We start from the raw sequence: 23,502 nt of genomic DNA on the forward strand, positions 1-23,502 counted from the left end.
TTGCTTTATCTTGTATATCTAGTCCATTGGCGCGCTGTTAGTTGGGGCATTTGAATTATAACGTCGGATGTAATCAATTGAACCACATGCGTATTTATCGTTATGGTAAAATCTGGCATGTGATTGAGTGGATTTCATCCAGATAGTTTTGGCTGACGAGCTACAAGTGGATTTTTTTGTAAGTAAAATTACATTTAATTCATATAATAGCGAAACAATGTCCCAAAATAATCTGTATTTTGTATTTTTTATTTGCCTGTCCGTGTGAGCTAACAATCGTACTGACTTTCATGGGAAACATGTATTTTTGTGGTTGAAACCTTTTGGATTAATGGTGCTAGAGTGAGCCATATAGTGACCTCTCTCTTATATTTATTTGTAAAAATATATAATATATTATAAAATATTATAATAATCAGGTTTCTCGGAAGCACTAGGCCACTTGGTGTTGAATAGATATACTATTAAATTAGTATCTAATTCTCTCACCCTTATTAATTAATTATAATTATGCTGCATTTATTTCTAAATGCTAGTATTGTTTTCCGTGAAAGTTTGGCGCGCTGTTAGTTGGGGCATTTGAATTATAACGTCGGATGTAATCAATTGAACCACATGCGTTATTTCGTTATGGTAAAATCTGGCATGTGATTGAGTGGATTTCATCCAGATAGTTTTGGCTGACGAGCTACAAGTGGATTTTTTTGTAAGTAAAATTACATTTAATTCATTAATAGCGAAACAATTGTCCCAAAAAATCTGTATTTTTTTATTTTTTATTTGCCCTGTCCGTGTGAGCTAACAATCGTACTGACTTTCATGGGAAACATGTATTTTGGTGGTTGAAACCTTTTGATTACTGGTGCTAGAGTGAGCCATATAGTGACCACTCTCTTAATTTATTTTGTAAAAATATTATAATATATTATAAAATATTATAATAATCCAGGTTTCTCGGAGCACTAGGCCACTTGGTGTTGAATAGATATACTATTAAATTAGTATCTAATTCTCTCACCCTTATTAATTAATTATAATTATGCTGCATTTATTTCTAAATGCAGTATTTGTTTTCCGTGAAAGTTTGGCGCGCTGTTAGTTGGGGCATTTGAATTATAACGTCGGATGTAATCAATTGAACCACATGCGTATTTATCGTTATGGTAAAATCTGGCATGTGATTGAGTGGATTTCATCCAGATAGTTTTGGCTGACGAGCTACAAGTGGATTTTTTTGTAAGTAAAATTACATTTAATTCATTAATAGCGAAACAATTGTCCCAAAATAATCTGTATTTTTGTTATTTTTTATTTGCCCTGTCCGTGTGAGCTAACAATCGTACGGACTTTCATGGGAAACATGTATTTTTTTCTTATGGTTGAAACCTTTTGGATTAACTGGTGCTAGAGTGAGCCATATAGTGACCACTCTCTTATATTTATTTTGTAAAAATATTATAATATATTAAAAATATTATAATAATCCAGGTTTCTCGGAGCACTAGGCCACTTGGTGTTGAATAGATATACTATTAAATTAGTATTAATTCTTCACCCTTATTAATTAATTATAATTATGCTGCATTTATTTCTAAATGCAGTATTGGTTCCGTGAAAAGTTGGCGCGCTGTTAGTTGGGGCATTTGAATATAACGTCGGATGTAATCAATTGAACCACATGCGTATTTATCGTTATGGTAAAATCTGGCATGTGATTGAGTGGATTTCATCCAGATAGTTTTGGCTGACGAGCTACAGTGGATTTTTTTGTAAGTAAAATTACATTTAATTCATTAATAGCGAAACAATTGTCCCAAAATAATCTGTATTTTTGTTATTTTTTATTGCCCTGTCCGGTGAGCTAACAATCGTACTGACTTTCATGGGAAACATGTATTTTTGTGGTTGAACCTTTGGATTAACTGGTGCTAGAGTGAGCCATATAGTGACCACTCTCTTATATTTATTTGTAAAAATATTATAATATATTATAAAATATTATAATAATCCAGGTTTCTCGGAGCACTAGGCCACTTGGTTGTTGAATAGATATACTATTAAATTAGTATCTAATTCTCTCACCCTTATTAATTAATTATATACACAAATATATATATATATATACATATATATATATATAACATATATATTATATATATAGATATATATATATATATTACATATATATATATATATATATATATATATATATATATATATTACACATATATATATATAACATATATATATACATATATATATTATATATATACATAAATATATATATATATATATATATATATATACATATATATATATATATAATATATATATATATATATATATATACACATTATATATATATATTACATATATATATACATATATATATATTATAATATATATAATATATATATAATATATATATACACATATATATTATATATAATATATATATATATATATAAATGTGTATATAGATAGATATACATCATATCATCATCATCGTTTAACGTCCGCTTTCCATGCTAGCATGGGTTGGACTGCTAGCATGGAAAGCAAAACCAAGGCAGGCTGAGTGGCTCAGGTCATTTAGAATATTTAATTAAAGTAAGGTGAATCAAAAATGGAGAAGTAGAAATAATTAATGTCTTACAGCTGTTTCTGTAGTAACCCAATAATGGGTCAACAACTCTATACACTTGGTATTTGATCCTCAGAGAGGTGTGTATGCAGGAAAGATCCAAACAGAGATTTCACAGTATATAGAAGAATAATGTTTACAGTTCGTCTTGTCCTAGAGGGTATTGAGGTTAGTCCATACTGCCATAAAGGTATAGCCCCTTACATATATTCCCAAATATTCCAGGCAGTATTTTGAATGGTGCATTCAGATTGAAGGAATAGATCTAGTGGTCAGTGTGTAAGAAAAATGGTGTGCATGGATATGTAATGTGAGAGAGACAGACATCATGATAGACAGATAGATCAGAGAGAAGGGACGGTGAGTGAAGAGAAGAGAGAGTAGTAGAAATGAATGAAAGATAAAAATGTAATGAGGATAAGTAATGGAAATAAAAAGAATGAGAGTGAAAATAAAAGAAAAATAAAGATAAAAGGATGGTATTATTCTTCATCAGGGTAGGTTCAGGGTGAGAGGTCAGGGGTTAAGGTTTTGGTAAAATAGAGGAGAAAGGCATTTATGGCTATTAAATTGTAATTAGAGAGATAGATGGATTCCTGGTTCAGCATGGTCGGAAAGGATATTTAACTTTGGTTCAGTGGTTAGTAAAGAGATCTAAAATGCTAGAAATAGATGCCTAACTTAAAGAGAGGGAATATATTAAAATTAAAAGTTAAAAATTAAAACAATTAACAAGACTCATACGGCTAATGTACTTCGAAGATACATATGTTGAGGTAATAAATATTTATAGATGAAGGAAATGTGTATATTGTTACGACTGTGAATGTAGAGAGTCAGGTGTCATGCATGTTGATTTTGCTTGCATTTGGACCTGAGGAAAAACTTAAGGTACAATAAAATTTATGTTTGCAAGAAGAGAATACTTTGTGTTGTCTATTAAGTAATTGTAATAAATCATGAATTAATATTTGGAGGGCTTCCTTAAAGCAGAGTCTACATGCAGAGCACTAGCCTTGGTATGGGACACCAAAGTCTATTATGACCCAGGTTATCCTATATGGTATTTTCTTATCAGGTGGTGTATGTGGTTGCCTAAGGATGTGGATTTGCTCTGCTCCTCATATTTAGATGAATTCAGATATCCAGAATATCTCTACTTAAAATTAATTGTATACCTGATGTAATGGCTAGTAGAACTGTGCAGTGTGGTGTGCACAGTGCATTTATACATAACATTAAATCTTTAATTTACAGATTTAAAGATTTAATGTTGAGAAAACCCGTCAAGCTATGTAAGATCATAGCCATGGCCGATGCCAGTGTTTTGTAAGTGGCCTGCTAAATGCAGCCTTCAGATATTGGGCGATATGCTGTCCTTGTCAAGACCTGTCGAGCCAAGTTAAATCATAGTCATGACCGATGCCAGTACCATCTGACACATAGAAAGTACCGTTCAAGAATTGGGCTGCATAGAAGCAGTGACAGGTAACTGAGACCTTTGGCAATATGACATGCTTGTGTACCCCTGCCAAGCCAAATGAGACTGTATTCATGGCCAATATCGGTGTCAGGTCAATGGCACCTATGCCAGTGGCACATAAAAAAAAACACCCACAACACTCTTGGAGTGGTTGGCATTAGGAAGAGTATTCAACAGTAGAAAACTTGCAAAATCAGATTGGAACCTAGTGCAGCTCCACAGTTTACCAGTTTTCAGTTATATCATTCAACTCATGCCAGCAAGGAAAATAGACATTAAATGATGATGATATATTTATAAACACACACACACACACGCACACATGCACACATACACACACACACACACACACATATATATATATATATATATATATATATATATATATATATATATATATATATATATATATATATATATATATATATATATATTATATATATATATAATATATATATAAATGTTTGTCAATATATATATATACTAGCAGTATTGCCCGGCTCAACGGGGATTTCAGGGGAGAGTTTCAGAGAGTCGCTGGCGATGTATCGTGATGATCAAAAATCCGGCCTGCTAAAATTTGGTTAAAGTGATTCAAACTGCAGACTCAACGCAAAATGGTCACATTTGATTCAAAGCGTTAAAAATGCTATGAAAACAATTGGTATGTGTTCACAAAGTCCAAACGATTAATAGGAAAAAAACCTCCGGGCTACATCCTGAAAATTCCTTTTTTTGCCGAATTTCTACAATGTTTACGGCGATTCGTTTTTATATCTTGATTTTTTATTTTTCATGCAATTTACGCATGCTTGCACGCGTGGTGAACACAGTTCACGTCAAACAGGTGACTGAGTAAAGTTCACTATTCAAGGCCTAAACAAACACATTATCGATTTTTGCACTTGCAAGATGAATTTCGGAACAGAAATAGCACAGTTCAATTTTCATTCGCCTAAACTTTAAGTGACCCATTTTTGGTGGTTCTACGATTTGTTGGCTAGGAGGAGATGTGCCGGGAAGTTAAACACACAGACCCACACACAGATACACACACAGACACACAAGTTGAGTTTTATATATATAGATATACATATATAAACACATACAAAATGAGACCGCATGTGTACCGTTGGCGATTTTTTTTTCCTCTGTCTTCCATTCCTTGCATCTTTCCTTTTCCTATGTTTCTGATGAAGAGCTCTACTCGAAACGTTATATCATCCTTCTTCCTTTTCTGAGCAAACAGTAACACTATACTTGTTCCACGTCCTCGCGTTGTGTTTTCATGTTTGGATTAACTATATATATGTGTGTGTGTGTGTGTGTGTTTATAAATATATATATATATATTCATTTATATCAAACAGTGAGAATGAGTGATCAACACTGCATTGGTGGATAAATCTCTTTATTTGTGGGTTAACAGGGCTGCCAATGCTTTCACATAAAGAGATCTTCACAATTGTTCAAGCTTGCCACAAGAAAGTGTTGGTACTTGTCTCCATTTTGGATAGGAATATTCCTATTCAAAATGGAGACAAGTAATATTTTTCTGCGGTACACAGGGAGCATATCTTGGAACCATTTATGAAAAGGTTAACATCGTCTATTAATGTCCAGTTTATATTTATATCAGTAACATTCTCTCTTAAAATTCAATTTTGCGTAATAAAGACATTCTGTTTCATCTTTAAATGTTACAGAAGAAGTATATATCTTGTCTTGCTTGTACTTTAAATATAGATTTTGGTGGTTTGTACTTTTTTGCATTTTACTGTATAGAACTGCATTTTTTTGTTAGCCAATTTCCTTTTAATGGATATAACTTTGATCTCTTGAAGTTGGATCTGTTTTCAATTGTGACTTTCTTTTATATATAGTTATTTAAATCTTGGATGCTGAGCATTTTGCTTCTTGTACAGCTATGGACATAATTGTCATTCAGTAAATAACATGATACTTGTTTCTTTGTTTAGGTCACAGAATATCCAGTGAGAAAGATGAACACAATGAGAACATTCAAACTCAGCTTCTTCTATTTAAGTCTATTATCAATAAACCAACAAAGCAAAGCTGATAATATACTTTTCCTTTCAATGCCCGCTTTCAGTCATGTTCAAAACCAAATTCATACAGCGATGAAATTAAAGGCATATGGCCACACAAGTTACTTCTCATTACCACCTAAACTGATAACTCATTTCAAGAATAAAGATGGTATTAAGTTCATTCCTATTAAAGAAGACCAAAATGTAACTTCATTTATTGAATTATCAATCAAATTCTTTTTAAGAACAGAGGAAATTAGCTGGCTTCAAATAAAACAGGTGACAAAAAATATGTGTGACAACTTCCTCTTAGACAGTGATTGGTATCATTCTATAAAAGAACTAAATGCCTCTTTGGCAATTGTAGATTCTGCTTTCTTTACTGAGTGTTTAGCTATTGTCCCATATAGATTATCAATTCCATTTGTATTTCAGGGTTTGTTTACTGGACCACCTTTTTTGAGGAGAGTTCCTTGGAATCCAGCCGTGTTTCCAGTACTTGATTCTAAATATTCTGATAAAATGACATTTTTCCAAAAGCTTAAAAACACTATTGCAACATATGGCTTTTATATCACTGCCCCCTTGGCTCCCCCATCAAAGAGTGTCAAGGAATATGCCCCAGAAAAAAATGATATACCATTTGAAAGCGTTTTGCGAAAAGCTGTTATTCTTAACTGAGAGTGATCTGTTACTGAGTTATCCAAAACCCAGTCTCCCTTCTGAAGTATTTATTGGTGGAGTAGCAACTCATCCTGCATTGCCTCTACAAGGTGACATAAAGGAGTTTGTTGAAAGGTCTAAGCATGGAATCATCGTTGTTTCCTTTGGAAGTTACATAAGAGAGTTACCAAAAGAGCATATAGCGAAAATGGAGAAGGCTTTTAAAGAAATAAAGTATGATGTCATTTGGAAACGACCAGACTCAAAGCAATTAGCATCAAACATCCTCATAAAACAATGGCTGCCACAAAATGATCTTTTGGGTCATCCAAAAACAAAACTCTTCATTACACATTGTGGAAATAATGGTCAGTTTGAAGCTCTTTATCATGGAGTTCCAAAATGTAAGCAGATTTATTGAGTTATCTATGAAATTCTTTTCAAGAAAGAAAGAAGGCAGCTGGCTTCAAATAAAACAGCTGATACAAAAAATGTGTGACAACTTCCTCTTAGACAATGATTGGTATCATTCTATAAAAGAACTAAATGCCTCTTTAGCAATTGTAGATTCTGCTTTCTTTAGTCAGTGTTTAGCTATTGTCCCATATAGGCTATCAATTCCATTTCTATTTCAAGGTCTGGCTCTTGGACCACCTTCTTTAAGGAGAGTTCCTTGGAATCCAGCTGTGTTTCCACTTCTCAGTTTTGCACATTCTGATAAAATGACATTTTTCCAAAAGCTTAAAAACACTCTTTTAACATGCAGCTTCTTTATCTTTTTCCCCATGGTTTCCCCATCAAAGAGTGTCGAGGAATATGCCCCAGAAAAAAATGATATACCATTTGAAAGCGTTTTGCGAAAAGCTCAGTTATTCTTAACTGAGAGTGATCTGTTACTCAGTTATCCAAAACCCAGTCTCCCTTCTGAAGTATTTATTGGTGGAGTAGCAACTCATCCTGCATTGCCTCTACAAGGTGACATAAAGGAGTTTGTTGAAAGGTCTAAGCATGGAATCATCGTTGTTTCCTTTGGAAGTTACATAAGAGAGTTACCAAAAGAGCATATAGCGAAAATGGAGAAGGCTTTTAAAGAAATAAAGTATGATGTCATTTGGAAACGACCAGACTCAAAGCAATTAGCATCAAACATCCTCATAAAACAATGGCTGCCACAAAATGATCTTTTGGGTCATCCAAAAACAAAACTCTTCATTACACATTGTGGAAATAATGGTCAGTTTGAAGCTCTTTATCATGGAGTTCCAATGCTCGGATTACCAGTATTTGGAGATCAGTTTCAAAATGGCCATCAAATGCACGTAAAGGAATATGGAATTTCTATGGATATATATAATTACAATAAAGATGAACTTGTATCAAACATTAACGAACTGATTGAGAATTCAAAATATAAAACTAATATAAAACTTGCCAGTGAAATATTTCATTCCCGTCCAGAACACCCAGCAGAAAGGGCTGCTCGGTATGTAGACCATGTGATAAAGTATGGCGGAGATTATTTAAGATCACCCTCTCAAAATATGCCTCTTTACCAATTTCTCATGCTGGATATCTATGCTACATTTCTGGCTATAATCATAGCTGTTGTGTTGGTTGTTAAGTTTGTGGTTTTAAAATGTTATCGATGTTGTTTTGCGAAAAAGAAGAAAACGGAATAAACAGAAGCAATGTTATTGTAACTGACTGGTGAGGCAATGAGCTGGCAGAATTGTTACTATGCTGGACAAGATGCTTAGCAGCATTGCCATTCGTCTTTATGTTCTGAGTTCAAATTCTGCTGAGGTCGATTTTGCCTTACATATTTTAGGAATCAATAAAATAAGTACCAGTTGAACACTGGTGTCATTGTAATCGACTAGGCCTCTCCCACCAAAATTTCAGGCCTTGTGTCTATTGCAGGAAGAATTTTTAAAACTGACTGATCTCATCAAAATATTCTTATTCAATATAATATTACTTAACATTTCGATTGTCAGAATATAAAACGGAATAGGTGGATATTAACTACTACTACTACTATTACTACTACTACTACTACTAACACTAACACTACCACCATCTCTACCACTGTGACAAATACTGCTACCAGTTGGTTACAGGTTACAGTAGCTATTCAATATCAGGTCTAAGTTAAGGTGGCAAGCTGGCAGAATCGTTAGCGTGTCAGGCGAAATGCTAAGCGGTATTTTGTCTGTCTTTAGATTCTGTGTTCAAATTCCACAGAGGTTGATTTTGCCTTTCATCCTTTCAGGGCCAATAAATTAAGTAGCAGTTCCATACTGGAGTCGTTCTAATCAACTGGCCCCCTCCCCCAAAATTTCGGGCCTTGTGCCTAGAGTAGAAAAGAATATCAAATCACAGTTGTACCAAATGTATTCAGACAACATTTATGTACGTGTGGAGAACTGTTGTGCCTCAGTTCTGCATATGTTAGTCACCCCTGCAGTGACTCCTTCTACACTTTTCTAAATCTTCTACCAATGTGGTAGTTCAGTCTCTTTTCCTGAACCACTAAGTTACAGACATACACACACACACACACAAACAAAACCACTTACACATATGTATATATACACTCGGTGTAATTGTGACCCATTGGGTCAAAACCACTTCTACTTGAATATGTCGATGCACAATGGTGAAGGAAAAAATGTTATTTGCCCTCAAAACTTCATGTAATAAACTCAAAACTTCATGCAATAAAACAGTTCTCCTGCCATTGGTGTGACAACATAAACACAACCAAATCTTTCTTCTTTGAAAATATTCACACAGCCTTCAAATTTTTTCCTTGCTTTCTTTTTGCTATTCTTTGTTATTACTGTTCAAAGTGAAATACATGGGTACCTAAGCATAAATAATGTTTTTGCAAATTCATCAGCAATTCACAATGAAAAGAATTCTGTCAATGTTGTTCTCATGTGTCGTTCACTGACAGCCATATATAACCTTATTATTTCTGAGCAATATTCTTTGTTCATCTGCTAGCTGAACTTGCAGTTTCAATTTTGTAGGTGCTCTTACTGTGTCGTTGTTTACCACCACCACCCACCCACCCAGATACTCACCAGTCACAGCATTCCCCAACCTCACACTTCTTGGCAATACCCTGACCTCTGTACCACAGGGGTATGACCCAGCACCCTCAACCATTTATTTCTCTCTTCCTTATTCTACCATCCCATCAATACTCTGGTCCCTGTTCCTTGCAAGTGTACCCTAGCACCTCGCTGCCATCTCTCTCCTACTCTCACTTGCATTCCTGTCATCTCCCACCCACTCTCTTTTTCCCTTATTTTTCCCTCTGGCTGACAAACCAAGTATCACTTTTACTGCTGCACACCTCTTTCTGTCCTCTTTCTCCTTAACTCTCTCTCTCTGGCTGGGTAACCATGTACTTCCTCTTCCTAAGCACACCTGTTTCTTATTTACTTTCTCTTTTACTTGTTTCAGTCATTTGACTGCGGCCATGCTGGAGCACCACCTTTAGTCGAGCAAATCAACCCCGGGACTTATTCTTTTGTAAGCCCAGTACTTATTCTATCAGTCTCTTTTGCCAAACTGCCAAGTGACGGGGACGTAAACACACCAGCATCAGTTGTCAAGCAATGCTAGGGGGACAAACACAGACACACACATACATACATATATACGACAAGCTTCTTTCAGTTTCCGTCTACCTAATCCACTCACAAAGCTTTGGTCGGCCCGGGGCTATAGCAGAAGACACTTGCCCAAGGTGCCACGCAGTGGGACTGAACCCGGAACCATGTGGTTGGTTAGCAAGCTACTTACCACACAGCCACTCCTACATTATTTACAGGTGACAGACATTTGTCCTCAACTTGTTTGTTGTTAACACAACATTTCGGCTGATATATCCTCCAGCCTTCATCAGGTGTCTTGGGGGTATTTCAAACCTGGGTTCTCATTCCTAAGGTATTTTTTGATGGTGTTATTTTTATTAATACAAAATTTTGTATTATTATTATTCAGGTCACTGCCTGGATCGAACTTGGAATCTTGGGGTTAGTAGCTCGCGCTCTTAACCACTGTGCCATATGCACGTTTCTGCACACATTTTTGACCTCTCTCTCTCTCTCCTTCTCTTGCTCTTCCCTCCAGCTAGGCAATCATGTGTCTCCTTTACTGCAGTACAACTCTCCAGTTATTTCTCTTATTACCTCTCTCTCTCTCTCTCTCTCTCTCTCTCTCACCCGCATTTTTTTACAGCTGGATGCTCTTCCTATTGCTAACCTTTACCTGTTTTTCAAGTAAAGGAACTTATTGCCACACATCTTGAAAAGCACAAAGCAACTGGTTTGTTCAATGGTACCGCTGATTGTAGCTCATGATTCTCAGAGAGGGTCCACTGTAAACAGACGCAAAGTGCAACATGCACACATGCTCACTCACAAACATGTACACACACACACACATACTATGCATGTTTGCAGGTGTGTAACTAACTGGAACTCTGTCACATGACAAATGTCATTTTCCATAGCCTTGTGTTATGCATTGTTTCGTTCGTGATGGGGTGATAGACAACTCAATGAAGGCATTGTTATTGTTTTACGTGTTTATTTTGCTTAACCTGTTTTCGAACTGTCGATATACAGCGGAGTGATACACATTGTGCGTATCCGCCTTCGCAGTTCATACTGTTTACTAACAAATAGTGCCGATAGCGGGGATGCACTCATACATACGCATACCTACGTATACACATAGATATGAATGTGTAACACCTTGAGTTGACCCACACCTTGTGAGCGAAGTTGAATAGAGGACTGACACGCTTTCAACAATGGGCAGCCACAGCGTTCAGCCAGCTAAGAATTTGAACTCAAAGTGTAAACAGCTGGAAGAAATACTGCAAGGCAGTTTTCCTGAAGCTCTAACGGTTTTGCTTAATAAAGATAATACTGATAATAGCTATTTATGATAATGCTATCAATCGATGCATGCTGCAACATTTCTTGATCTTCCCTTTCTATCATAACAGAATGACTTTGCAATCTCCTCGATTCATGATTAAGCTCTTGTATGACTAAAATGTTGAAATAGGTTTGGGATCTTTTCGGTTTGACCGGCAGTTTTTCTTGCGGTGTCATATGAAATTGTCACCCATAATTATGACCCTAGTATCGATCTATTGCATTTCAATCTGTTTTAGGTTTAGGGTTAGTTAGGATTAGGGTTAGGGGTGGGGGGAAGGGTATCTTTTTTTCTTCAGAAATGTAAATAAACCCAATCTGTTTCTTAAACGAAGGACAAATTCATACGGCACAGAATGTTTTCACCTCAATAGACATCACTGATTGGTTGAAATTGCAGAAATTGAAGAAAAAAAACAACAAATATCTTACAAACCATAGAATTTTCTCAATAAAGCCAAGAGAAAAAGATGTTTTTTAAACACATTCTACCAATATACGAAGTTTAAAAGTGTTTAGTTACGTGGATATTATTTTTAAAAACAGCCGGTCAAACCGAAAAGATCCTAGGTTTGTTCCTTTCTCATTTATTTATATCGTTGTGGGTTTTTTTGTTTTTTTTCAATAATTTTTAGTAATAATAATTATTATGTTTTATAATACCTTCAGATATTTGAAGAAGTTGCAAAATGACTATGATGCGGAAAATTCTATTTAGCAGCATACTATCTGGCATTTTGGAACAAGAATAAAGTTGCTGAGGCTGACAACGTACTTCTACTGTCGTGGCCCCTCTTTAGTCATGTACAGGCTTTGGCTTCTATGGGCAGAGAACTGAGTAAATTTTCTCATACAAGTTACTTGCCCATTACCGAAGACCTCGTTGAGCATTTCAAGACATACAAAGAGTAAAAATTATGCAAATGAAAAGTGACCCAAACCTTCTGACATTTACGGAAAAGGGAATGCAGCTACTTTATAAAGATTCAAATGTAACATTTAAGCAGCTTCAAGAAATCATGGACGTTATTTGTGATAACTTATTATTCGATGAAGATTGGTTTCAGTCATTGAAAGCTGTCAATGCCACAATCGCAGTGATAGATTATGTGTTTATGAGTAACTGTCTGGCTATCATACCATACAGATTATCTATTCCATATGTATTTCAAGGACTTAATTTTCAACATTATGCTATCAGTCGAACACCCTGGCTGCCGTCAACATTTCCTCACCAGGGACTTATTAACTCAGATAAAATGAATTTCTACGACAGACTTGAAAACAGTTTCGTAACGATGTCTGCATATTTCAGACGACTAAATGGAGCTCCACAGAAAAGTGTTAAAACGTTTGCTCCACAAAAGCCTGATATAACTTTTACGAGTTTGATGCAGCAAGCTGATTTATATCTGATTGAGACAGACACAGTACTGGACTATCCAATTCCGACACTTCCTAATGTCGTATCCATCGGTGGAATTTCAACCCGACCAGCTTCTGCATTGAAAGGGGACTTACGTAAATTTGTCGATGAATCTAATCATGGGATTATCGTTGTTTCGTTTGGAAGTTTTTTGGAAGAGTTACCAAAGGAAGTCATTGCAAAGATGGAACTGGCATTTCAAGAAATAAAATATAGCGTCGTTTGGAAACGGCCAGATGCAAAACAATTGGCACCAAACATCTTTGTCACAAAATGGTTGCCACAAAATGATCTTTTGGGTCATTCAAAAACAAAACTCTTCATTACACATTGTGGAAATAATGGTCAGTTTGAAGCTCTTTATCATGGAGTTCCAATGCTCGGATTCCCAGTATTTGCCGAACAATATCATAATGGACATCGAATACACATCAAGGGATATGGTATATCAATGGATTTGTTTAATTACAGTAAAGACGAACTTGTATCAAATATAAATGAACTGATTGAGAATCCAAAATATAAAGCTAAAATAAAAATTGCAAGTGAAATATATCGGTCACAACCAGAACACCCAGCAGCTAAAGGTGCGAGGTATATAGACCACGTAATAAAATACGGTGGAGATCATTTAAGATCTTCTTGTCAAACTATGCCACTTTATCAATATTTCATGCTGGATATATATTTAGTAATATTTATGATTTTCATTATTTTAACATTAATGATGAGTATTGTCATTCGAAAATGTTATTTACATTTTACAAAGAAAAATATTAAGCTTGATTAATTTCATTAATATTGTATCTGGTTAATCATACAAAATATCCACCTGATAATATTTCATTAAAAAAAATGTTTAAGCCATTAATCTTTACAATTCTATACAAAATTTCAAACCATTACTTTTCAATAAAGAGATTTTTTTCCTTGGTAAAAAAATTTTGCAAATTTATTAGAAAGAATAAAATTGTCTTTCTTTTGTGTCTTTTCCAAAGTTTTCACAGCATAATACATTGGGACCAAACCCAGAATCTTATGGCTGGAAAACAAGCTTTTTACCACACAGCCATATGTGCATCTATACTCTTTACTCTTTTACTCTTTTACTTGTTTCAGTCACTTGACTGCGGCCATGCTGGAGCACCGCCTTTAATCGAGCAACTCGACCCTGGGACTTATTCTTTTGTAAGCCCAGTACTTATTCTATCGGTCCCTTTTGCCGAACCGCTAAGTAAGGGGGACGTAAACACACCAGCATCGGTTGTCAAGCAATGCTAGGGGGACAAACACAGACACACAAACACACATACATATATATATATATATATATATATATATATATACATATATACGACAGGCTTCTTTCAGTTTCCGTCTACCAAATCCACTCACAATGCATTGGTCGGCCCGGGGCTATAGCAGAAGACACTTGCCCTAGGTGCCACGCAGTGGGATTGAACCTGGAACCATGTGGTTGGTTAGCAAGCTACTTACCACACAGTCACTCCTGCGCCTATGAATATTTAATTTTCAAAAAGCAAATATGTATTACCTTATAATATTATTAAATAAAACACATTTCTCATTTCGTTAAATTCACCCCATTACTACTACCTCATTTACTCCCTCTCTTCCTTCCTGTTTTCTATGATTCTTTCTCTCTCACCATGTTTAGCTTTCCTTTATTCATTGCCTGCCACCAAGCCCAGTACATGCACTCGTCCTGCACCTCTTCTACTATCTCTCTCTGTATCTCTATTATACTCTCTCTCCCTCTCTCTCTTCACTCTATACAATGTAAAGCATGACTGGAGAAATCAAGCAACCAGCATTTATATCAGCTAGACACCAGTGCTGGTGACACATAAAACCACCATTCAAGCGTAGCAGTTACTAACATCGCCTGACTGACGTCCGTGTCGGTGACACGTAAAAAGCACCAACCGATCGTGGCCGTTTGCCAGCCCTCTCTGGCCCCTGTGCCGGAGGCACGTAAAAAGCACCCACTACACTCATGGAGTGGTTGGCGTTAGGAAGGGCATCCAGCTGTAGAAACACTGCCAAATCAGACTGGAGCCTGGTGCAGCCTCCATGGCTTACCAGACCCTGGTTGAACCGTCCAACCCATGCTAGCATGGAAAACGGACGTTAAATTAACAGAACCATTAGCATGTCAGGCAAAATTTCTTAACAGTATTTCGTCCATCTTTATGGTCTGAGTTCAAATTCTGCCAAGGTCAACCTTATCTTTCATCATTTCAGTGTCATTAAAATACGTACCAGTTGAGCACTGAGGCCCATGTAATTGACTTACCTAACCCCCTAAATATTGCTGGCCTTGTGCTAAAATTTGAACCCAATACTATATAGAGAGGTGGAGGCGCATGGCTTAGTGGTTAGGGTGTCAGCATCATGATCGTAAGATTGTGGTTTCGATTCCTGGATCGGGCGACGCGTGTTCTTGAGCAAAACACTTCATTTCACGTTGCTCCAGTCCACTCAGCTGGCAAAAATGAGTAACGCTGTGATGGACTGGCGTCCCATCCAGCTGGGGATCACATACGCCATAGAAACCGGGAAACCGGGCTCACGAGCCTGGCTAGGCTTTAAAAGGGCGCATTTATTTTCATTATTATATAGAGATGAAAGGCAGTGAGCTAGCAGAATTGTTAAGCCTGTTGTGCAAAAATGCTAAGCAGCATTTCACCTATCTTTACATTCTGAGTTCAAATACTGCCAAGGTTGATTTTGTCCTTCATTCTTTTGGGGGCACGGGGCCTTAAAATAAGTACCAGTTAAGCATTGGGGTCAAAGTAATTGTTCTCTTCCACAAAATTGCTGGCCGGGCCTTGTACTAAAATTTGTAAGCATTATTATATAGTGATGAGGTGCAAATAAGATGTGATTCCTTTAATGGTGTTAGCACAGGCATGGCTGTGTGGTAAGAAACTTGCTTCCCAACCACATGGTCCTGGGTTCAGTTCCACTGCGTGGAATCTAGGATGTATTCTACTATAGCCTCAGGCTGACCAAAGCTTTGTATGTGGATTTCATAGATGGAAACTGAAAGAAGCCTATTGTGTGTATATATAGGCTCTCCGCCAACTCAATGACACCTCCTTCTACTCTCCTCTGTCCTCTAACCCCACACGTAGCTACCAACAGACGGTATCCTCTACTGTCCACGACCTCATCTCGTCCTCCTGCATCCCCCACACCGCATCCAACCTAATTGTGCGAACCCCACGTACCCCCACCATTTACTTCCTCCCCAAAATCCACAAACCCAACAACCCTGGCCGCCCCATCGTCTCCGCCTGTAACTGCCCCACGGAGCTCATCTTTAAATACCTCGACCGTGTCCTTGCCCCCCTAGTGGCATCTCTTCCCTCCCACATCCACGATACCAACCATGCTCTCCGGCTTTTCAACTCTTTCTCCTTTCCTCCCGGCTCCTCCAAAATCCTTTTTACTATGGGCATTCAGAGCCTCTATACCGTTATCCCTCACCACGAAGGACTGCAGGCACTTCAACACTTTCTTGACCTCCGCTCCAACCCTGAGCCTAACACCTCCACACTCATTCGTCTGGCCGAACTTGTCCTTACTCTTAACTGCTTCTCGTTCACGGGCGAGTTCTACCATCAGGTCTCGGGAGTGGCCATGGGAACGCGAATGGGCCCCAACTATGCGAACCTGTTCGTTGGCTATGTTGAGGCCCAAATATTCTCTAATTTCACTGGTCCCACTCCTGAACTATATGGTCGTTACATTGACGACATTTTCGGTGCCACCTCACTCTCCCGTGAACATCTAGATTCCCTCCTCTCTTTCGTTCAATCTTTCCATCCAGCCCTCCACTTCACTTCCACTATCTCCTACACCTCTGTCTCCTTCCTCGACATTTCGGTTAGCATTCTTCACTCCACTCTTACCACCTCCATTCACTACAAACACACAGACTCACACTCATACCTCAACTTCTCTTCCTCCCACCCAGAACACACCAAGCTTTCCATCCCCTATTCCCAATTCCTCCGTCTACGTAGGCTCTGTAGTGACGACCATGACTTTGAGACTCAGTCTTAACGTATGGCTCACCACTTCATCCTACCTGGATACCCCCTCACCACTATCCACACCGCCCTTGCCAGAGCACGTTCCGTGGACCGTGTATCTGCTCTCTCTCCCCGAACCCGCCCTGTAGTCTCCCGCCTCCCTTTTCCCCTCACTTACCACCCCACGACCCTACCTCTCCAACGCACCATTCTTCGAGCTTTCCGTCATCTCCAGTCCGACCCGTCCACTTCACACCTCTTCCCTAACCGACCCCTCCCCTATTTCAAACGAGCCCATAACCTTCGAGACCTTTTGGTCCATAGCTCCTTCCCTGACCCTACCTCCCAACCTGGCTCGTTCCCCTGCTCCCGCCCACGTTGCCGCACTTGCCCTTACCTCTCCAACACCACTCTCCTCACTGGCACCCATCATCGACCCTATCGCATCATCAACTCCTTCACCTGCACCTCCAGCAATATTATCTAATTGCGTCTCTTGCTCTCTCTGCCATTCCCTGTACATCGGACAAACGGGACGCCGCTTGGCTGACCGGTTCGCGGAACACCTTCGTGATATCCGCCTTGCGAACGACACACCGGTCTCACGCCATTTCTGCTCCATCGGTCACTCCTTGCAACACCTGTCTGTGTTCGGTTTGTCCTTACACAGAGGCCATCCGGATTCCCGTTTGCGCCGTGAACAGGAATTAATCTTCTCTCTTCGCTCTTATACGCCATTTGGTCTCAACTCTCCCCCCTCCTCATCTAACCTCCCCCCGACCCCTACTTCTCTTCAGTCCTTCATCCTTTCACCCCTACTCCTCTTCCCTTCTTCCCTCTTTCTCCCTCCCTCCTTCTTCCCTCTTCCCCTTCCCTCTTTCTCTCTGCTCCCTCACTCCCCTTCTCTCTCTCTCCCCCTCTCCCTCTATCTTCCCTCCTCCTCTCCCCTCCTCTTCTCCTCCCCTTCCTTCTCCCCTCCTCTTCCTTCTCCCCCTTCCCCTTCCCCCTCCTCTTCTCCCCCCTCACCACCTCCCCTATCCCCCCTTACCTCCCCCTCCTCTCCTCTCTCTACACTACACCATACGACTTTACACATCACATCATATATACATACACACGTCCAGACCTCTCATACGCACTAATACTCTCTCATACACACACACACACACACACTCTTCTCATACACACACACACACACTCTTATGTTGGAGTGAGGTCATTCAACCCTATTATCTCCCCTAATTTCGCTCTTGCGTCTCATGTTTGATCTTTGACTTCTGTCCGAAATCAGATCGCCATGTTGATTCGCTAGCTTCTGCACGCATATTTTTTCTCTCCTTCTTTCTGTGTTTTTTCTCTGTGTATCTTTCTGTTGAAGAGCGTAGGCTCGAAACGTTAAAGACTTGTTTTATTTATATTTCCTGAGCGCCATACTAATACAATTGTTTGTTTGTATTCCACCTGCCTTCGTCTTTTGTTTATTTCCATAAAACTTCCTTCGTCTTTTGTCTATTTTCATAAAGCTTCCCGTTATATATATGTATATATATATATACATACATACACACACATATATAAGAGAAAGCGGTGTCATTGAGACCCAAAGGTGTCAGGTAATGCTGAATAAGTGCTATAGACAGACCATAGTTAAGTTCCAGATTCGGTAATATTGCAAATAAAGGGTTCAACGTTGGTTCTATGTCAGTGTATGTATATAAGAATTTTTTGCATAATGAGATAAAAAAACCCAAGGCTGTGTAGATATTAGAGCATTTTTAGATAGAAGGTTATAGATAGAGCATTTATCTAAAAATGCTCTAATATCTATACAGCCTTGGTTTTTTATCTCATTACGCAAAAAATTCTTATATGTATGAATATATTTATATAACAATTGCAGCGTGGAAGGTGTTTGTAAGCCATTTAAGAAACACACAAAAGCCGTTCGATTCACTTCAACATTTAAGTTTAATTTGTCAAAATATTTTCGTCGCTAAAATCCGCGACCTGTTCACTGAAGTGAATCAAACGGCTTTTGTGTGTTTCTTAATGATGACTACTCATGCTCTGACAGAAAATAATAGAATCAACTTCTGCAGAATTTGATTTCAGGTCACTGCTACCGCCACCGCTGTTGTTGTCAATCCGGCAGCTGCTGTTGCTTCTTCTTCGTTTTCTTTTTTCTTTTCTTTTTCTTTCTTTTCCTTTTTTCTTCTTTTCCTTTTCTTCTTCTTTTCCTTTTCTTCTTTTTTTCTTTTCTTCTTCTTCTTCTTTTCCTTTTCTTCTTTTTCCTTTTCTTCTCTTCTTTTCTTCTCTTCTTTTCTTCTTCTTTTTTTCTTCTTTTCCTTTTATTTTCTTTTTCTTCTTTTCCTTTTCTTTTCCTTTTCTTCTTCTTTTCTTTTTAAAATAACAAAAAAAAACATTCACAAAAACAAGTTCCCTGGTTATTCAGCACTTCTCTCTGCATATCTAAGCTGATTTACCTAATTTCAAATTTCAAGAGGCAGATAACGAACTGTAAATCAATGTCAGGTGTATCTTTTATCTTTTATCTTTTATTTATTTAAAGCATTTAACTGTGGCCATGCTGGGGCACCACCTTCTCTCTTCCTTTTCTTCTTCTTTTCCTTTTCTTTTTCTTTTTTCTTCTTTTCCTTTTCTTTTCCTTTTCTTTTCCTTTTCTTCTTCTTCTTCTTCTTCTTCTTCTTCTAATCAAGACTCATGTCATTACCCACAAAGAATAATCTCTAATTCGAGCCAACTCTAAGCTACGAAGAATGTGTGCTGCAACTTGAAGATCCACCCACCACATGCAATAGACTGGCAGTTGCACATGCACAAAAGCTACGTTGTTATCCTCATTCCATAAATGGTGGCTTTTAACGGGTGGAGAGCTGAACCATCCTGGGGTACAGAGGATTCGCAATCTAGACTAGGGTCTGAAAGTTTACTACACCATAGTGGGTTACACCATGGTTCCACCATGGCGAGCTGGCAGAAACGTTAGCTCGCCGGGCGAAATGCGTAGCCGTATTTCGTCTGTTGTTACGTTGTGAGTTCAAATTCCGCCGAGGTCGACTTTGCCGTTCATCCTTTCGGGGTCGATTAAATAAGTACCAGTTACGCACTGGGGTCGATATAGTCGACTTAATAACTATGTCTGTCCTTGTTTGTTCCCTCTGTGTTTAGCCCTTGTGGGTAATAAAGAAATAGGTTCCTCTGCTTTGTAGCAGAGGTAGGAAGAAAGAGTGAGAGAAAGTTGTGGTGAAAGAGTACAACAGGGGTTGCCACCACCCCTGCCGGAGCCTCGTGGAGCTTAGGTGTTTTTGTTCAATAAACACTCACAATGCCCGGTCTGGGAATCGAAACTGCGTTCTTATGACCGCGAGTCCACTGCCCTAACCACTGGGCCATTGTGCCTCCACAGCTTTTGTTGCTGTTGTTGCTGTTCTTTTGTTGTTTGTTTAAGTCCCAGTGCTACTCAAGTTATTCAGACATATGATCAAAATCACTCCAGCCTTGACCATCTCAACATATGTCAGGACTATTGTTATCTAATGTGTTCTTTTTGAAAAGAAGATGGTGATGTAGTTTGAGGCGGTGGTGGTGGCGGTGGTGGTGGTGGCGGCGGTGGCGATGGCGGCTTGGGGGTTGGTGGTGGTGGTTGTGGTGGTGGTGGTGGTGGTGGTGTGTGTGTGTGACTCTAAAATAACAAAAAAAAACATTCACAAAAACAAGTTCCCTGGTTATTCAGCACTTCTCTCTGCATATCTAAGCTGATTTACCTAATTTCAAATTTCAAGAGGCAGATAACGAACTGTAAATCAATGTCAGGTGTATCTTTTATCTTTTATCTTTTATTTATTTAAAGCATTTAACTGTGGCCATGCTGGGGCACCACCTTGGAGAATTTAGTCTAATCATTCAAACACAGTACCACACTGTACATACATTCTCAAAGCTGGTTCTTATTCTTTCAGTTTCATTTACTAGACACTAAATTGCAGAGGCTTAAACAAACAAACACTAACTGTCAAGCAGAAGATAGGCAGGACAAACACAAACACACGCATATACACACACGCACGCACACGCGCATGCACACATACACATATATATGTATATAGCAGGTTTCCACACAGTTTCCACATATTAAACTCACTTACAAGGCATTAGTGAATCTGGGACCATAGCAGAAGACACTCACCCAAATTGCTGTGTAGTGGGATTGAACCCCAAATCACGTGGCTGCAAAACAAGTTCCTTAACCACACAGCTGTTCCTGCATCTCTCTACGTGGTAATAAACAATCAGTTTCTTACTTGAAAACCAAGAGAAGGTAGGTAAGTTTAACTCTTTACTATTTAGATCAATCTGTCAAAGGCAATGTTCATTTATTCACATCATCATCATCATCATCATCATCGTTTAACGTCCACTTTCCATACTGGCATGGATTGGACAATTTGACTGAGGACTGGCAAGCCAGAAGGCTGCACCAGACCCCAATCTGATCTGGCAGAGTTTCTACAGCTGGATGTCCTTCCTAACGCCAACCACTCTGAGAGTGTAGCGGTTGCTTTTACGTGCCACCAGCACGAGAGCCAGTCAGGTGGTACTAGTGATGGCCATGCTCCAAACGGTAATTTTTATGTGCCACCTGCACAGGTGCCAGTCCAGTGGAACTGGCAACAACCTCACTCAAATGTTGTTTTTCCTGTGCCACCAGCATAAGTGCCAGTAAGGCGATGCTGGTAATGATCACGCTCGAATGGTGCTTTTTATGTGCCACTGGCATGGGGAGCTTTTAATGTTCCACTGGCTCAGGTGCCATCAGGAGGTGCTGTCATTGGCCACGTCAGCGAATTTGATTTTGATTGGGATTTCACTTGCCTCAACAGGTCTTCGCAAGCAACGCATAAGTAGGCTGGTCATACTACCGGCATAAGCCATGATATTATGGTTTCATTTGGCTTGCCAGGTCTTCTCAAGCACAGCATATTTCCAAAGGTCTCGGTCACTAGTCATTGCCTCAGTGAGGTTCAATGTTTGAAGGTCGTGCTTAACCACCTCATCCCAGGTCTTCCTGGATCTACCTCTTCCACAGATTCCCTCATCTGCTAGGTTGTGACACTTTTTCACGCATCTGTCCTCATCCATTCGCATTACATGACCATACCAGCGCAGTCATCTCTCTTGCACACCACATCTGATGTTTCTTAGGTCCAACTTTCCTCTCAAGTGTATGGACACTGGCATTACACATCCATCGAATCATACTGGCTTCATTCCTTGCAAGCTTACGCATGTCCTCAGCAGTCACGGCCCATGTTTCACTGCCATGTAGCATGGCTGTTTGTACACATGTGTCATACAGTCTACCCTTTACTCTGAGATAGAGGCCCTTTGTCACCAGCAGAGGTAGGAGCTTTCTGAACTTTGCCCAGGCTATTCTTATTCTAGCAGCTACACTTTCAGAGCACCCTCCCCCGCTACTGACTTGGTCACCTAGGTAACGGAAGCTATCAACTACTTCTAGTTTTTCTCCCTGGAATGTGGTGGAAGTTATTCTCTGTACATTTTCAGTGTTATTTATTGCTCCCGAGCATCTGCCACATACAAAAACTATCTTCCCAGTTAGCCTTCCTTTGATACTGCTGCACCACTTATATGTCCATAGCTTACACTGGGTACATCTTATAGAGTTTCTACCCACGCATTTTCTACAGATCGAGCAGGGCCATCTACCTGAAGGGATTTGTGGTTTGCCTGCCTTTCTACTTATTAGGACTTTGGTTTTTGCTAGATTGACTCTAAGGCCCTTCGATTCTAATCCTTGTTTCCACACTTGAAACTTCTCCTCTAGTTCTGATAGTGACTCAGCAATTAGAGCAAGGTCATCAGCATAGAGGAGCTCCCAGGGGCATCCTGTCTCGAATTCCTCCGTCATTGCCTGAAGGACTATGATAAATAGGAGGGGGCTGAGGACTGAACCTTGGTAGACCCCTACCTCTACCCTGAATTCTTCACTGTACTCGTTGCCAACCCTCACCTTACTGACAGCGTCCCTGTACATGGCTTGCACGGCTCTCACTAACCATTCACCTATCCCTAGTTTCCTCATTGACCACCAGATAAGGAATCGGGGGACCCTGTCAAAGGCTTTCTCCATGTCAACGAAAGCCGGTACAGGGGCTTGTCTTTGGCTAGGTA

The 23,502-nt window shown here is 39.0% G+C and overlaps 2 protein-coding genes across 6 annotated transcripts in view; both read left to right on the forward strand.

The window, feature by feature from the left end:
• LOC115217401 (UDP-glucuronosyltransferase 1A1-like) overlaps positions 1 to 9,604 on the forward strand; it is a 29,069-nt gene extending 19,465 nt beyond the window's left edge. The window contains exons 3-4 of the mRNA XM_029787088.2: positions 7,165 to 7,209; positions 8,075 to 9,604. Of these exons, the coding sequence (XP_029642948.2) occupies positions 7,165 to 7,209; positions 8,075 to 8,520 (491 nt within the window). The 3' untranslated portion in view covers positions 8,521 to 9,604. The remainder of the gene's footprint in view (positions 1 to 7,164; positions 7,210 to 8,074) is intronic.
• LOC115217552 (UDP-glucuronosyltransferase 1A1-like) overlaps positions 1 to 23,502 on the forward strand; it is a 51,415-nt gene that overhangs the window by 19,384 nt on the left and 8,529 nt on the right. For 2 of the 5 annotated variants that reach the window (XM_036507083.1, XM_029787281.2), the window contains exon 2: positions 6,107 to 6,457. In XM_036507083.1, coding sequence (XP_036362976.1) covers positions 6,131 to 6,457 — 327 coding nt within the window. In that variant the 5' untranslated portion in view covers positions 6,107 to 6,130. Of the gene's footprint in view, positions 1 to 6,106; positions 6,458 to 12,715; positions 13,505 to 21,218; positions 21,633 to 23,502 lie in introns of those variants that run through there. The other 3 variants (XM_036507087.1, XM_036507085.1, XM_036507086.1) reach the window with 3 other exon arrangements.

This window comes from Octopus sinensis, linkage group LG11 (assembly GCF_006345805.1).
Source record: "Octopus sinensis linkage group LG11, ASM634580v1, whole genome shotgun sequence".
Lineage (NCBI taxonomy): Eukaryota > Metazoa > Mollusca > Cephalopoda > Octopoda > Octopodidae > Octopus > Octopus sinensis.